The sequence below is a fragment of the Siniperca chuatsi genome, linkage group LG6, assembly GCF_020085105.1.
Source record: "Siniperca chuatsi isolate FFG_IHB_CAS linkage group LG6, ASM2008510v1, whole genome shotgun sequence".
In the NCBI taxonomy this organism is placed as follows: domain Eukaryota; kingdom Metazoa; phylum Chordata; class Actinopteri; order Centrarchiformes; family Sinipercidae; genus Siniperca; species Siniperca chuatsi.
This window is the reverse complement of record NC_058047.1, coordinates 32,224,274-32,241,937: the sequence shown is the minus strand read 5'-3', so window position 1 is coordinate 32,241,937 and position 17,664 is coordinate 32,224,274. Positions and strand designations below refer to the sequence as shown.

The window sequence follows — 17,664 nt, the reverse complement described above, 5'->3', positions numbered from 1 at the left end:
AAAATGGTTCACTCTTGATCTTGGAAGACGATCTCACCACATGGTCCATTTATTGGCTGTTCTGGAGCTTTCCATCATATCACATGGCGTTTGCAACCTCCATCTTCTGATATAGATCATGTGATATGATTGAAATCAACATGTTTCACATTGTGGCTTCAGGTTCGCTCACCGAATAGAGTACCATTCACATGTGAATTTTATTTTCAAGCGCATGAAGAGAGCTCCACTGATTAGTGCTGAGATTTTTTTTGTCAAAAATCACTATATAAATACTAGAAATCTTCTTAACGTATTCGAGGGCTTTGGTGCCCCCACCACCACCACCACCACCACCACCACCACAGTACAGTGCACACAGCAGATGCATACCATGGCAGCTTCATTATACACCCAGAAACCAGTAGTCCTCCTGTTAATTAGGTCATAGTAATTAGATTAAATACAGCTTTATTTTAGAATATATAACTGGAGCACGATAAAAACTAAAGGAATTATGGTGTTAAAAGATTTGACATGGGGCCCCTCGAGTCAAGGCCACAATATTATATAATAATGCAGGACCCTCTTTAGTTGATATGGTTTACTTTAGTTGTGCAAATTCCCTAACATATTTGCAGTAAATCAAATTACCAGTAACAAAGTGACATGCAGTGAACCAGGGGCCCCTGGGGGTCTGAGGCCCGCTTTGCCCTGTTGGTAATCAAGCCTTGCTTCCACGACCCCATGTAGGATCAAAACCCCAAGGTTGAGAACCTCTGACCTTGCCTTCGTGTGCTCTCTTGTCTATTCCTTTATTTTTATCAAATATAAAAAGAATCACATTTCATGTTTGATACCTTGTGATTTCGCGTGCAAACACTGCAGTTCATAAAGTGCCTTCTTAATTATGACAAATCCAGTACAGCGTGTGCATTTTTCATCTTATTTGACAGTTTTAATGGTTACAGAAAGTATGCATGTGGACAACTCGTTTACGTGTTTATGTGTATGTATGTACTCTAGCATAAGTTATACTATTTATGTATTTATTTTAGCTCTCAGATTGTACCACAAGTCACAGTCTGAATACACTCACACAAGAGCCAACATCATGCATATGATTTGATATTCTCAGTGCAATAATGACTGCTTGTCCAGAAATCCAGAGTAATGCCAGCTGAGGTACTAGATGGCAGGCCTACCTAAACTCAGTTACCCAGTTTATTTGCTGAATGGATTTTAGCTCCTCTTCTGGCTGACAGTCTTAATTATACATTCAAATAGGCTACTCGTCATGTTATGTATCAAAGTGGTGTGAAGTGAAAATAATGGTGATTGTTTGGCGCATGAGGACAGTGGAGGTCACACTCCTGCAGTCCTGTTATTCTCCACATCACAGTGTCCATGCTGTCGGTCCAATATGCAGTCCAATACTGCAGCCTTTTCGACAGGGAGCGCGCTACCAAATTTCCCCTGCCGCTGCGCTCGCTCCCCGTAGCTTAAAAAAGCGCGTGCGCGGCTGAAGGTCACTTAAACACAAAAGGCTTTCAGCGCTGCGGTCCAATATAGCGCATGCGCGCTGCCGGAGGACTGCTTCACAGACCGCAATATGGCGAGAATGCCTGCCAGCGGAGCAGATGAGCAGATGAGCTGCCCTGAGAGAAGGAGGGATGAGGAGAATGAGGAGGAAGATGAAGATGAGATCCAGGAGGTCCAGATCAGCGGGGAGGAGGAGGACGAGGAGTCCGATAGAGATGATGTGAAGCTGGAGTGGGAGTCAGGAAACACAGTGCTGGACTCCAGCGGTTCCGAGGAGACACAAGCGGTCGTTATGCGGAGTATGGATCGAGGAGAGGAGGAGGAAGAGGCAGACCGCTTCAGCAGCAGCATCCCCGCTGGGCTGGAGTCTCACCTGGAGGGAGACCTTCAGCGGTCAGAGCGGAACGGGCTGAGCGAGAACACCCGCCTGGCCACCCGGTATGCGGTGAGGATCTTCAGGGAGTACCTCAGCGAGAAAGCCCAAAGTCCAGACTTTGAAACTCTGGACAAGGAGGCGCTCTGCGCGGTGCTGCGCTCCTTTTACGCGGAGGCGCGCTCCAAAAGTGGACAGTTGTACAGCAAGTCGTCCCTCATCAGCATCCGGAGCTCACTGAACCGGTACCTGAACGAGCCACCCTACTGCCGCACCTTGGACCTCACCAAGGACCCAGAGCTGCGCAGCGCCAACCTGACGCTGGCAGCAGTCATACGGAGGCTGGAGGAGCAAGGCGCCGGTCCCGTGGTGCAGAAGCAAGCCATCACGCGCTCGGACCTGCGGAAACTGTACGAGTCCTCTGTGTTCAACACCGACACGCCGTTCGGGCTGCTCAACAAAGTCTGGTTCGAGACTTGTATGTATTTCTGCACCAGGGGCCGGGAGAACCAGCGGGAGCTGGAGGAGGACTCGTTCGGCCTGGCCGTGGATGAGGATGGGAGAAAGTTTGTGTATTTTAAAGCGCTCGGACCGTACCACAAGTCTCGCTCCGCCGCGTGGACCAAGAAGCGTCCTGACGCAGACGAGGACACCTTGCCGCGGATGTACGAGACGGACACGGAGCAGTGTCCGTACGCCAGCTTCGTCCGGTACGTGTCTAAGCGGAACCCGCTCTGCAGGGCGTTCTTCCAGCGGCCCCGGGACCACTGCTGCGCGAGCGACGTGACGTGGTACGAGAACAAAGCCATCGGTAAGAACCTGTTGGGCACGAGGATGCAGATGTTGTCGCGCGCTGCCAAGCTCTCCAAGACCTACACCAACCACTGCATCGGTGCCGTCTCCATAGCAACGCTCAACAGCATCGTGGGCGCCGCGGGTTCCAAGCCTACGACGACGCTTTACGTTGCCTCGGAAACAGTCAACGGTCACGCGCAGTCTCACCTCCAGCTCGTGATCCCGTGCCTCCGCCGGGTAACCGACGCTGCGGCAACGACAGCAATAAACACATCATCAGCAACAACAGCGGGTAGAGCCACGGAGGAGGACCCGGGGGCTCCTTACGCCAAGAAGCTGTGCGTGCGCCCCGGCGCACGTGCGGAGCCGACTATGGAGCGGAAGGAGAGCGAGCCGGGGCCTGCGAGAGCCAAGGAGTCCCATATTCATACACAGCCCGCCGTCCGGTCCCCGGTCGCTGTGCCCGCGCAGGTAACACAGGACGTGTGATCGGTATCATCTTCAGCAGCCTGTGTAAACATCAGCACCGTGTGGGAGTCCTGAATGAGTGACATACTGTGCAGATCAAGTCCAGTCATACAAGTAGTGTAAAGTTTTGGTGTCCACTTTATACTAGTAACACCCATTCTTTATCCACATTATAGGCCCAATAACTGCATTACAGTGTAGCGAACATCAAAGCGGGGATGACAGCATTCATGAAATAAATGAAACAGCTTGTAAAGTGATGATTTTTTGAAAACATCATATTAGTTTAGGTGTGTCCTGTGTTGGCACAGCCGATGTCCTGACCATAAATACTGATGATGATTACTATTTTTGAAATATTTACACATTTAAAGCAGGATTAGAAAATCCCTTACTTTTTTGTGCCATCAGATGCTATAATCACTTACAAATCTTACAGAAGTACAGTAACTTCAGCTGACTCTGTAATGTGAAAGGTGTCTCTTGTAGTGACACACCCACAGAGAACTATCACTCAACTTTGCAGTCCTCTTCAGCTCTACGGCCCCTTTAGCCTCTTTCAGCTCAATCTTTTGGTTTTATGCCACTCAACTTTACTGTTTTGGTTTACTCTCACAGCTCTTATGAGCCTGGTTTTCAGCAGCAGCAGCAGGCAGCTGCTGAACACAGCGGAGCATTTAGCAGCTAAATAGCCAGATATTTTTCTCAGGAGTTAATGGAGACAAAAAAGGAGAGCTCTGTTTTGGTCTCCACCATCTTTTTAGCTCGAAAAGGAGAGTGAATATTGGACTTACATTCATCAGGTGGCCAGAGACACGACTCCAAATGAATGTAATGTATCATCATCAAAATTTTCGGGCAAACATATTAACAAAGACTTGCCTATTTACACATCCAGCACACATGAAGCAACATTAGCATTCATTTGGAGTCGTGTCTCTGGCCACCTGATGAACTGCAGAGTTGGTGATCATTTTCTGTGGGTTTGTCTCTAGAAGTGACACCTTTCACATTATTTATAGGTGATATAAAAATATTGATTGCAGCTTCAAAAGATAGTGGTCTTTTCAGAGGTTTAAGAGATCAGTGGTGAGGGCCCAACCGACACAGAGCACATCTTGTCAGTGAGAAGCAGGCTAGAGAGAGAAGTCCTCCAAATGAAACGACAAAATACGTTGCCCTCTAGAATGACACACACAAGCGTTTTCTGATCTGATGCCCCTATCAGCAGGACCACATCATTTGTCTGTGCCTTAAGAACTTTTACGAATCTCTGTTGAAAAATAAGTACTTTGTTAAGGTTAGGGAAACATCATGGTTTGGGTTAAAATGACTACTTTGTTAGGGTTATGGGACCTTCGTCGTCATAGTTACAATGATAAACATGTGGTTAAGGTTATGGAACAATCTAGTAATGCTTAAAAAAACATTTACTGACAACGGAAAACAAACCGCAGTCTCTCGTGTTACGTCTGACGTTTTGGCTGACTCCTCCTTCCACCCCAACCTGCTCCCTAAGTGGACTTTGCCACTCTATAATAACCTCACCTGACTTCCCATTTCGCTCCCGTCATAATTCCTACAGCCGCCTGAGGGTGCTGTCACTTGAACTTAAACAGATGTTGTTTTAGGGCATTTGCTGAAACGACTGATGCTGTCGTTTTCTTGTGAGGACAGTCTCTAGAGAGAAGGCGGGGTCTGACGCTTTCTTCACATAAGTTTGTGTCTCCTCCACGTTGGTGTAATGATAATGTAGCCTGTATCTAAACTGTGCACTTACGCAGCCTCGACATTAAAACACCAACTGATGCGGGATGATTCGGTCAGCTGTAACTCTGCTCTAGGCATGCACCAAGGATCTCTAAAATAAGTGGAATATTTTTTACAAGATGGTATTTATTGGACATTTATGTTTCACTGGCCTATGTTGACATCTGACAACCACATTATTGCTGCAATTTTCATTGCCACTAATACTAATAATACTATTATTACTTTTTTACTGGTACCACTACTGTGTGTGTGTGTGTGTGTGTGTGTGTGTGTGTGTGTGTGTGTGTGTGTGTGTGTATGTGTTTTGTGTCCCAGGACAGCTGTGGCAGCAGCAGCAGTATGTCGAGTCAGCAGCTGGTCTCTGTGTCTCCTCTGGGCTCCGCCGGCATCCCCACACCAGCCAAGCTCACCAAAACCAACGCACCTGTCCACATCGATGTAGGAGGACACATGTATACCAGCAGCCTGGCAACTCTCACCAAGTACCCTGAATCACGGTAAGAGACACACATCCACTATGAAAAAAGAATCCCTTACAATACCTTGAACTCCTGAAAACACATCGAGCACCATACTTTAAATCAAGGTGTTTGATATGGTAGTTAATGGCATCATGGTATTCAGCCCTTAATTTGTCCATTCATTTGAAAAGGCAAAAACTAAACCCCTAAAACCTGAAAACGAAACACTTTCAATTCAAATGCCCTTTCAAAAGTCTTTCAGGTCCTGAAGCAGCAAAACAGCCCCAGACCATCACACTACCACCACCATATTTTACTGTTGGTATGATGTTCTTTTTCTGAAATGCAGTGTTACTTTTACACCAGATGTAATGGGTCACACACCTTCCGAAAAGTGAAATATTTGTCCACAGAGTATTTTCCCAAAAGTCTTGGGGATCCCCAAGACGGGTCCTACATCAGGACCTGGAAGACTTGCTGTGATAAATGGAACCATGAATTCTGCTGTCTACCAAAAACTCCTGAAGGAGAATGTCCGACCATCTGTTCGTGACCTCAAGCTGAAGCAAACTTGGGTTCTGCAGCAGGACAATGATCCAAAACACACCAGCAAGTCCACCTCTGAATGGCTGAAGAAGAACAAAATGAAGACTTTGGAGTGGCCTAGTCAAAATCCTGACCTGAATCCTATTGAGATGCTGTGGCATGACCTTAAAAAGGCAGTTCATGCTCGAAAACCCTCCAATGTGGCTGAATTACAACAATTCTGCAAAGATGAGTGGGCCAAAATTCCTCCACAGCGCAGTAAAAGATTCATTGCAAGTTATCGCAAATGCTTGATTGCAGTTGTTGCTGCTAAGGGTGGCCCAACCAGTTATTAGGTTTAGGGGGCAATCCCTTTTTCACACAGGGCCATGTAGGTTTGGATTTTGTTTTCCCTTAAAAATAACAACCTTCATTTAACAACATTTTGTGTTTACTTGTGTTATCTTTGACTAATATATAAATTTGTTTGATGATCTGAAACATTTAAGTGTGACAAACATGACAAAAAAATAAGAAATCAGGAAGGGGGCAAACACTTTTTCACACTACTGTATATGTTTTGCCCAGTGAATCATCTGTCAGTCCTTCCACTTGCTACTGTTTCTCTTTGCTGATATACAATTAGTATGTTGGGTAGATATTCCCAAGACTTACTGTTCATCTTGACCCCCATATGTTTTATTTTTTGCCCCCAATGCTTCTGCAGTTTAATGACCACTGTTAGTGCCCTGATGTTGCTTTAAAAACTCAAATATAATAGAGGTGTTTGTCAGAGAGCTTTAAATCTGCCAAGTGGCATTCACCATGTCTGCACTGATTGTGTAACTGTTTTCATTTGGTCCAGTAAGTGCTGGTGGTCCATTAACATAACCCCGTCATTGCTTTTCATGTAAATCTTAAATCTGACAACATTTTATAAAGTATCTTAAAGCAAGATTATGTGACCTTTGAAAAAAAAGAAAAACACACATTTTTCCTCTCCCAAATGAAAAGTTGAATCCACAAACAAACCCCTGCTCAGATCAAAACACTCTTCTTTTGCTGCTACACTCACTTACTTGGTCTGTTGTGACCAGTAGCTTATGGAGGCTAATGCTAGCTAATGTTGCCAAACCTTACATTGCCATGTAACTTACATAACTGACTTAGTTTGCTGGCTCATGTTTACTTTTCCTACTTGTACTGAAGGATTTAGCTGGCTCAGGTGGTTTTCACCAATATGGAGTGTGGGGTGAGGACACAGAGACTGGACTTGGATTTCTAAAACTTTACTGAAGGGTTTGCGGCATCAGGTACATAGGCACAATTGCTTACATCCTTTCAAGCTTATCCATCTGTCTGCCACAATGCAGGGGTGTGGGGGTGGGGGTGCATGTGTGGTCTAAAACAGGAGAGTAATCCTGTTTTTGGAGCCTGTCTGGGCTGGGGTTACTATGGTAATTAATTGGCTTGTTAACAAGTGCACTGCCAGAGCCTTTTCTACAAGACTGTTATACTATATTTCAGCATGTCACAGACATTTCAATGTTTTTTTTTCACAAAAGTAAAACAACAAGTAAACCTCACCAGGAGACATCTTTGTTGTTTCTCTCAGTCACCTAATGATATTGATGACTGTCAAGAGACTCAAGAGAATCTTTGGAAATGAAGAGAAACTGTACCATTATCATGTAAACTGCTTAACAGTGGCCGGTGTTCAGCAACCTAGTAGTTCCATATTAAGTGGGCTGCACAGGGTGTTCAGCTATGTTAAGAAAGATTCCAAACCGTAGGGAGCAAAAATGCTCAGTACAAAGGGAACTGTGTAGGGAAGAAGTACGGTTCATCAGTTCGCCACAAGTTGACAAGCAAGATTACCCATCAGTCACTGCGCCTCACAGGAGCGCTAAAAATAAACAATGGAGCTGACAAAGGAGTTTACGTATGTCTGCAAGCATTGTTGTTGTAACTAACATTATCATTATCGATGTGAATATTTACAGTCGTGTGAAAAATCCTGATTTCTTTTTTTTTTTGCATGTTTGTCACCCTTAAATGTTTCAGATCATCAAACAAATTTATATATTAGTCAAAGATAACACAAGTAAACACAAAATGCAGTTTTTAAATGAAGGTTGTTATTTATAAGGGAAAACAAAATACAAACCTACATGGCCCTGTGTGAAAAAGAAATTGCCCCCTAAACCTAATAACTGGTTGGGCCACCCTTAGCAGCAACAACTGCAATCAAGTGTTTGCAATAACTTGCAATGAGTCATTAACAGCGGTGTGGAAGAATTTTAGCCCACTCATCATTGCAGAATTGTTGTAATTCAGCCACATTGGAGGGTTTTCGAGCATGAACTGCCTTTTTAAGGTCATGCCACAGCATCTCAATAGGATTCAGGTCAGGATTTTGACTAGGCCACTCCAAAGTCTTCATTTTGTTCTTCTTCAGCCATTCAGAGGTGGACTTGCTGGTGTGTTTTGGATCATTGTCCTGCTGCAGAACCCAAGTTCGCTTCAGCTTGAGGTCACGAACAGATGGCCGGACATTCTCCTTCAGGAGTTTTTGGTAGAGAGCAGAATTCATGGTTCCATTTATCACAGCAAGTCTTCCAGGTCCTGAAGCAGCAAAACAGCCCCAGACCATCACACTACCACCACCATATTTTACTGTTGGTATGATGTTCTTTTTCTGAAATGCGGTGTTACTTTTACACCAGATGTAATGGGACACACACCTTCCAAAAAATTCAACTTTTGTCTTGTCAGTCCACAGAGTATTTTCCCAAAAGTCTTGGGGATCATCAAGATGTTTTCTGGCAAAAATTAGATGAGCCTTAATGTTCTTTTTGCTCAGCAGTGGTTTTCGTCTTGGAACTCTGCCATGCAGCCCATTTTTGCCCAGTCTCTTTCTTATGGTGGAGTCATGAACACTGACCTTAACTGAGGCATGTGAGACCTGCAGTTCTTTGGATGTTGTTGTGGGGTCTTTTGTGACCTCTTGAATGAGTCATCGCTGGGCTCTTGGGAGTCTCGTCCGGCCACTCCTGGGAAGGTTCACCACTGTTCCATGTTTTCGCTATTTGTGGATAATGGCTCTCACTGTGGTTCGCTGGAGTCCCAAAGCTTTAGAAATGGCTTTATAACCTTTTCCAGACTGATAGATCTCAATTACTTTCTTTCTCATTTTTTCCTGAATTTCTTTGGATCTCGGCATGATGTCCAGCTTTTGAAGATCTTTTTGTCTACTTTACTTTGTCAGGCAGGTCCTATTTAAGTGATTTCTTGATTGAGAACAGGTGTGGCAGTAATCGGGCCTGGGTGTGGCTAGAGAAATTGAACTCAGGTGTGATAAACCACAGTTATGTTTTAACAGGTGGGGCAATCACTTTTTTACACAGGGCCATGTAGGTTTGGATTTTGTTTTCCCTTAATAATAACAACCTTCATTTAAAAACTGCATTTTGTGTTTACTTGTGTTATCTTTGACTAATATTTAAATTTGTTTGATGTTCTGAAACATTTAAGTGTGACAAACATGCGGAAAAAAAAAAGAAATCAGGAAGGGGGCAAACACTTTTTCACACCACTGTAAGTGGTTAAGTTACCCAAAAACAACAGTGCTCAAATAATCTATAAATCAAATACTGCAGTATCTCTAGGGAAACAAGCTATTTGTTGACCGTATAACTACTAGCAAGCTAAACTTACGTTGCTGGCTAGCATAGCTGTGTAACTTCAATATTGGAACAAACGTTCAGTGCTAATGTTAGCTGTTGTAGTTAGAAACATAAGTAACATAACCAGCAGTTTAGTTTTCACTCATTATGCACGCTGCAGCCAGCGTTGTGCTCTGGAGACATCGTTTAACGTGTAAGGTTGACAACAACAGGGTGCACGAGATCTGCCATTCATTTTCAGCACTAGTCATAATTATCAAGGATGACATAATATACATATTACATAATAATAATCTGTAAATAATCGACACATAATGTAATAATATATGTAAATAATTTGCATAATATTAATCTCTATGAATGACACCGTACATCTTGTAAATTAATAAAATCACATTTATTCACAAGTTACATTTCAATAGAATACGTTTTGTGATAGTATCAGTTTTTGTTTCAATATTTTATTTCAGTTGTGTAAAATTTACACAGTAGCAGCAGGTATCCGAGATGTTTACGTTACCAGGGCAACACACTGAGGAAGTGATGTCAGCGTTGGTGATGTTGCAGGGTGTTCCGAATGGAGGCATTTTGTCGAGGGAAGTTCCCTTAACCAAAATTCCATGAACAGGGAGCAGGGAGTAGGGAGTACTGTTTATGTCCACTGTGGAAGGGAACACAGATATATTCTCACTTTAAAGAGTAACTGCACCCAGTCTAATAATTGTGCTTGTAAAATATCCACTGTGTCTGCGTAATACCAGAGAACGTCTCTCTCTCTCTCTGTTTCTCTGCAGAGCATGTCTGATTGTCAGTATACCTGTATGGGAGGGGTAGAGCGAGGGGAGATCTCTGGTCTGAAAATACTGAAACTTGATTTGGCTAGGAAAGAATGATTCCAATAACTCTTTCAACATACATATGTATTAAGATTTTGAATTTGAACCTACCCTTTAAAGCCAACTGCACATTTACTGCACAGTAAACTGTGAAGCTGTTAAGCAGTTTTCACTTCACTGATAGCACACGTGGTCATACTGATACCCCAGGCAAAGAGAGGAAAAGTACCCATACTTCCACCATCCACTGATCTCAGAATACAGCAGTGGATGATGGGAAGTAAAGGCTGTTGCAGGATCTCTATTACTATACCTAATACATTTTAACAATTTTGAAAATTGGCTATGTGTACTTATCTGTCAAAAAAGTGTGAACATTCAGCTGCTGCAGTACATTTTAGTCTTTATTTTTTCTGGCAGGATCGGTCGCCTGTTTGATGGAACGGAGCCCATAGTGTTGGACAGTCTAAAGCAGCACTACTTCATCGATCGAGATGGCCCCATGTTCCGCTACATACTTAACTTCCTCCGGACCTCAAAACTCCTCATTCCTGATGACTTCAAAGTGAGTGTCTGTCTAGAGCTTTGATCAGGTACTACCACAGTTTATCACTGTAGCGTGTCTGACCAGTCCCAAATCACAGGCAAACCAATAAACAAAGACTGTCAGAGGAAGGAGACACTTGAGCCTTAGACCACTTACAGAAACTATCTTGAGAACTGCTTTGAGAGAGTACAGTGTTACAGTTACGTGTATGACTCACAGCTTTTGTTCTTTGACACCCTGTACACTGTCATAATGTTGTACTGCCAGTCAGTGAACAATGCTAAGCTAAAGGGTTCAAAACTGTTGACTAACAAGCATGCATTTGTTATATTGTTGTATGTAAGTCACATATTTTCTTTACTGTAATAACTTATAATAACTTTTTCATACATTATATATGTATTAATTTAGTAGTATGTAGTAACAATGATTATAATAATATAATAATAATGAACTATACTTTGGATTTTAAAAATCTCTTTGATCAAAGTAATTATATTATTTCTATTAATAATAATTTGTCACATTATATGTAAAATGTTACTATGCACTTGTATTACATTATAGATAGTATGCATTATGCCACATTGTGTATCGTGCTGGTTCAACTTAACCAAACTGCACTCGACTGCACTCAGTCCTATGGTTGTTACTGTATTATTGTAGTTAATATAACCATTTTCTGACTTCTTGTCAAAATAAACATTATTACAATAATTAAGACTGAATATCTGCATCAAGAAAAATTGGTACCTACATATTCTGGCATTGACTTCAGTGCTGGCAGGCAACTCTCTCTCGGTTGAATTAGCCACAGTCAAAGAAATTTTCATTGAATAACTTAATTATTCAGATTTTTTTATGTGATTATAGCATCTTTGAAATTATTCTGATGGCATATGTTTTTGTTTGTAGAAAAATGAAAATTAGTAGTCTATCTTTTGCTTTCAGCCTTTTTACTTCCACTGAGAGGCACTTTTGACTGTTTTCATTTTAACGTGACAGAAATGACACAAGTGAGAGGATCTCAGACGATGTGCACTCACACAAAAACATCCAGAAAGTCACTGTGTGTGTGGTCGCCTCCCTGCTAGTTCCCTGCCCTTGGTTTCCTATTGCAATCTCATTAGATACTGCTCATGTCCTGTCTCAAACTCATCACCAAGGTGCACCAACTACAAGCACATCCTGTTTTTAGATGCACTAAAATCAAACAGGTTTGAAAACTGTTGTAGCGTCTCAGACAGCTTATGATGAAGTCAAGACCTAGACGTCGTGTAGGCATTAAGCTTGATTTAGTTGTTTATCCCCTCAAATTATCAATATGTTGAAATAATAATCAAACAAATCAAGTCTGTTCTCCATAAACACAATATACACAAATGTATATTTGACAAATTGTGGTGATGGTGTACCCATCAATTCAATTCAGTTCTATTTATATAGCACCAATTCATAACAGAAGTTATCTCATTGCATTTTTCCTATAGAGCAGGTCTAGACCGAACTCTTTACTATTTACATCACAACCATCACATTTGCTGAAAGGGGTTACTCATGACTGTATCATTGCTGCTTATCTATGTTGATTAATGCTCTGTGTATTTCTGTTAAGGTATGTGTTTATGTTTTTGGGTTTGTGCGTGTGTGTGCGTGTGTGTGCAAGATTTTCTTTTCTGTTTGTTTCTTCTGTCCATGTGTGTATGACTCTGAGCTTGTCTTAATGTATATGGTGTGTGCTTTCTGTGTGTGTTTGTGTGTGTGTGTTTGCAGGAATACTCGCTGCTGTATGAAGAGGCCAGTTTCTTCCAACTGGCTCCTCTGCAGACCGAGCTCGAGCGTTGGAGGACTGAGCGGGAATGTGGGGGTGTGTGTTCGGAGTGTGAGTGTGTTGTGATTCATGTGGCTCCGGAGCTTGGTGAGAGGATCAGCATGAGCGCCCACTGGGCCGTGATCGAGGAGGTTTTTCCTGAGATCAGAGACGTCATGTCCAATTCCCTGAACACCAGCTGGAACCAGGACTCCACACACATCATTCGCTTCCCACTCAACGGCTACTGCCACCTCAACTCTGTCCAGGTACAAAACACACTCTGGGTTCAAATTTCAAACCCTTCATCACCACTGTTTGGAAGGGATCAGACAGTAGTGACTGAACTATTCAATGACGTACAAATAAATACACAGGCTTGAGTCAGACAGTGTAGATAAACCTTACACTTAACAGAAAGATGTAACTGTTCTGTCTGTGATAACATTTGTGACTCAGTGGGCTACACTGGGGACTAGGGTTCGGACATGGTTAGCACACATCTCAAACAAAGGCCCTGGGTTCATATTAATGAACATCTTAAAGCCAAGAGTAGCTCTGTGCTATGTGATTAAGGACAAAAGCAGAAACATAGCTGGAATTATCAGTCCTAATTGAAAAATTCCAGGCTTTTTGGTGTCAGGGCTCGGTCACACCAGCATTTATAAAAGCAAAATTTCAGACCAAAATAAATTAATTCCAATGGAATCATGCGATCAGTGAATGCATTGAATCACATACCGTTCAACTTTGGTGAACTTTGACACAAAAATTCATGCCATTGACCAATTGTAAACCATCTTGACAGTGCTGACCTTTGTAATAAAATGGAGAAAGCTATTATTTTATCTGTGTCATGCCATCTAATTTGATATAACCCTGCTCTGCCAGAGTGTGGGGGAATTGTTGTATCGTGTGTGGAGAGTTTTGTATCTCAAGCCGTATGTGCGTACTAAGATTTGTGAATGTGTTCAAGAATCTCTAAATGGGTACTCAGGAATCTGCAAATGTGCATCAGACATTAAATGTGTAATCTGAAAATATGTACTCAAAAAACCTGTAAAAAAAAAAATGTTGACCTGAGAGGAAAGACTTGAGGAGGCACACAAGAGCTAGGAAAGTATCAGTCCCTCATCCTTGAAAGCCAGCAGAGGGGATGGAGAGCCTGGAACCACCCGGTGGAAGTTGGCAGGGCAGTCACTCTGGAGAGCATGGCAGTCCTCGGGGTCAGAGGTCCAGCCCGCAAGAAATTGGTCATGGACTTCACCAGGCAGGCAGAGGAGAGGGAGGGCAGAGCTAAGTGGTGAGTAGACCTGAGGGACTGAGGAGGTGATCTGTAACTTCAGGTGTTCTTCGCCCTGAGCCCAGGCGCACAGGCTCACAGTGCCAGGCTGACCCTTCACACTAAAGAACTTCTGCTGCCACAGGGGAGCGCCCAAAACAACGATGGCAGGGTGCAATGCCATAAATGTCACTGTACTGTTCCTAACTGCTCTAACAACAAGCAGAAACAGGCGTACCTATGTTTTTACGACTTTCCATCTAACAAGTGACTGGCAGCACTTTAGCATCGCTAACAGTGCAACCTGAGGACCTGTTTTTTGAAGTTTTAAGCTCGCTAGAACAAGCTAACCTTAGCTAACCGACGGAGCAGCATTGTCATAGTGTTTCCCCTGAAACGGTAAGTAACCACTGATGTCATAATTTAAATATTCTGTTTGTGGCTGACATTATCACAATGGATGTGAGCATCTGTATTTTAATGTTGGCAGTTTGCTAGCGTTAGCATCTAGCCTTTTTCTGTAAATGTATATTATGTTACATTAAGTTAGAGCCTGCAGGGAACAAACACATTACTATTAACAGGCTGTACAGCCTGTTAATAGCAGTCTGCATGTTTAACTATATTTTCAGTACGCAAACAGCACCAGACTAATCCTCACTGAGTGCACGTTGTGACAGGATTACTGCACAGTCAGTGAATGATACTAGGAAAAATGACAGTTATGGTAATTTAGTTTTTTAGGTAAAACTTACACCAGTGTATGCCTAATTCAGTGGGATGCTTTAGATTTGCTATATGGTTGTATGCATTTAGGACCTGAAACCTTCAGTGAGTTTCTCTGTTTTATTTAGAGTGAGCTACGAGGAGCTGTGGTGTGTCTGCTGTCATCTGATCAACTTGCTGAACAGATTCTTTGATCTGCTGCAGTTAGAGCCACCAGAATCCGACCGGCAGGTAAGACTGTTGCTCTGACACAGAACAGCCCAGAGAAGCTGGTTAGACCGATGGTCGTCACTGCTCCGAAACTTGACAAGAAATCTGCAGGATTTTTGTCAACAAGTTAACATGGCACATTCAATATTGTTTGAAACACAATACTTATTAATAAGATTAAATTACAAGGCCTTATTATTACATCATATGATTTTAAGCTCAGCCAAGTCAGGTGTTGTGCTGTCACTACTCTCTGAGTCTAAAACATGAAAAGAACAACTGAGAGAACTGTTAAGCAGCATTCAGTCTGTTATAGTGTTTCATTACAACAGAAAAACATCTGTGATGGTAATTACAGTACGTTACAGTAAGTTCAAAGACATGCCACCTATGGGACATTCACAGTAGCCTATGTAAAAATAAAGAAATAACTGATCACTACTACACAAATCAATCAAGGATTAATTATTAGAGCATAGTGTGCAGCTATTTCTTCACTAGAATATTTGTACATTTTAATACACACATCTCTTACCCCAGAAAACTATTACACTGGTGCATCACAAGAAGAGGCGAGGCACTTTTCAACAAGATAGTTCACAGAGCTTTACAGAAGACATAAAAAGACATGAGGGAAAGTTCAATTTGTGAAATCACTGCTAACAGGCCACGTACGCTATAAGATAGCTCATTTACATACTACACAAGTTTCCATAGTGCACTATTAGACTCTGCACAGTAGTGAACTCTGAACCACCAAGTATTAAAATGACTACAGTAATTAGAATAATTACCAGAATATAGCAACCCAGCGGTTAATTTAACACTTGTGAAGTAAAGACTGTTAAGCACTGCAGTGTATGAGATTAAAAAGTTACTTATTGTTTTTGCAGGTAGAGATGCATTTCCACCAGAACAGCACAACTAAGGATCTGTGTCCTGTCAGAACCTTGCGCTCTGCAGTGCCCCACAATACACAAATGCCAACTAAGTCTCAGTGAAACTGGATTTTCATATATTAAGTATTTTGGTAAACAGGCAGGCATAAGTAATGTCTCTTACCGTTCATCAAACCTGATTTGCAGTAAGTAACAATCATGTATTTAACATTGTGTTCCACTATTTTGCATTATCAAATGTGGCTGCCATCCCAAGGTTTTGAGCGACTACCATACCAAGTCATTCTGACCAGAAATGGACTACAACAAATGTCTGTAAGCTATGTAATAAATTTACAGCCTGCAAAGATGATTGTAGCTGGTCTGACATCAGCCATTTTGATAGATATTACTATACAATGTCACTTTACAGCTCCATCAGTAATGTACACATTTTGCCCTTAATGTTGGTTTGATAACAGCACACTGCTCTACGCAGTTGACTTTTATGTTGTTTTATCATAATAATAATAATAATAATGTTATTTGTAAATTAAATAAAATCCAAAACATGAGATATATCGTCTGCTGATACCAGAATAAAGTGTAAAGGGTGTTAATGCATGGGATGTGGCACTTGGACATTGACTATGGCAACTCTCACCCTCATGTCTTTGTCCATTTTGACTCTGATCAAGACACGTTAGTCTGTTTGCACAATTAAAGGCTGCAAATCAATCAGTGTGCTCCAGTCTCTGTTTTTCCTTTGGAAGTTTGCTGTCCTCAGTCTGAGAAGCACCTGATTCAGCTGCATATTGCTTGGAGATGCGTGGAAAACCCTGTTTCAACCAGAATAAAGTGCTTTGCAATAGTCAAGTCTGGAGGAGATAAAAGCACGGATGGCCTTTTCTAGATCTGCTGATGATCTGCTGAAAGGAATTACCTGATCTTGGTTAAATGTCTCAGCTGGACAAAGAAGGACTGCAACACTTTAGTCACCTGAGCATCAAAAGACAACATTATTAGATGAAGCACCCCGACTAGATGAGAGATCATTAATGCTGCTGGTTTTGGGGCCAGGAGGGGTAATTATAATTATTTCTGATTTGGAGTCATTCAACTGCAGACATTTTTTGGAGATCCAATTCTTAGTTTCAGCTAGGTAAGACATAATACAGAATACATTTGTGGTACCAGGCTTTAACACAAAACATACAGTTGTGGTCATCCACATAGCAATGAAAAACTAATTATGTCTATGCATGATTTGCCCCAGGGGCAGCATGTATATAGTAAATAAGAGGGGACCTAGAAGAGACCCCTGGGGGACCCCACAAAATAGAGGAGCACAAGAGGAGGACGCATCTCCAAGCATACCAGAGAAGAACCTGTTCAACAGACATGAGACAACCAATCCAGAGATTCAAGATATCATGGTCCACTGTGTCAAAGGCTGAGCTGAGGCCAAGGAGAATTAAAATGGAGTACAGGGCTATGTCGGCAGCAAGCAGCAAGTCATTGGTGAGCTTGACCAGAGCAGTCTCAGTGCTGTGTAGAGACTGCTCTGGGTAGGATTTAACTGACTAACGGCTAAGCGGGGGATCAATCACAGAGTTTATGGTTTTAAAGAGGATTCTGGGATTATGACCCTGATTAGCAATCAGTTGTGAAATATAGGGGTTCCTTGCTTCTTTGATTGCTCATTGATAAGCATACATCAGACCTTTGAGAGAAGCAAGGGAGACACTGTGGTTATCCTTCTTCCATTTCCAC

At 42.3% G+C, this 17,664-nt stretch overlaps 2 protein-coding genes across 7 annotated transcripts in view; one reads left to right on the top strand and one right to left on the bottom strand.

Moving 5' to 3' along the window:
* Window positions 1-413: 413 nt before the first annotated feature.
* Window positions 414-17,664, top strand: part of LOC122877795 (BTB/POZ domain-containing protein KCTD1-like) — a 48,462-nt gene continuing 31,211 nt past the window's right edge. The window contains exons 1-7 of one of the 6 annotated variants that reach the window (XR_006378349.1): window positions 415-3,160; window positions 5,246-5,427; window positions 10,859-11,003; window positions 12,759-13,064; window positions 13,940-14,098; window positions 14,932-15,034; window positions 15,907-16,629. Coding sequence is in view for 5 of the 6 variants with exons in the window: in XM_044199861.1 (XP_044055796.1) it covers window positions 1,592-3,160; window positions 5,246-5,427; window positions 10,859-11,003; window positions 12,759-13,064; window positions 13,940-14,095 (2,358 nt within the window). In the remaining variant the exon portion in view is untranslated. Of the gene's footprint in view, window positions 3,161-5,245; window positions 5,428-10,858; window positions 11,032-12,758; window positions 13,065-13,939; window positions 14,136-14,931; window positions 15,035-15,906; window positions 16,630-17,664 lie in introns of those variants that run through there. The other 5 variants (XM_044199862.1, XM_044199861.1, XM_044199863.1 and 2 more) reach the window with 5 other exon arrangements.
* The window catches only part of taf4b (TAF4B RNA polymerase II, TATA box binding protein (TBP)-associated factor), a 98,570-nt gene continuing 91,054 nt past the window's right edge, over window positions 10,149-17,664 (bottom strand). The window contains exon 16 of the mRNA XM_044199868.1: window positions 10,149-10,263. Within this exon, the coding sequence (XP_044055803.1) occupies window positions 10,255-10,263 (9 nt within the window). The 3' untranslated portion in view covers window positions 10,149-10,254. The remainder of the gene's footprint in view (window positions 10,264-17,664) is intronic.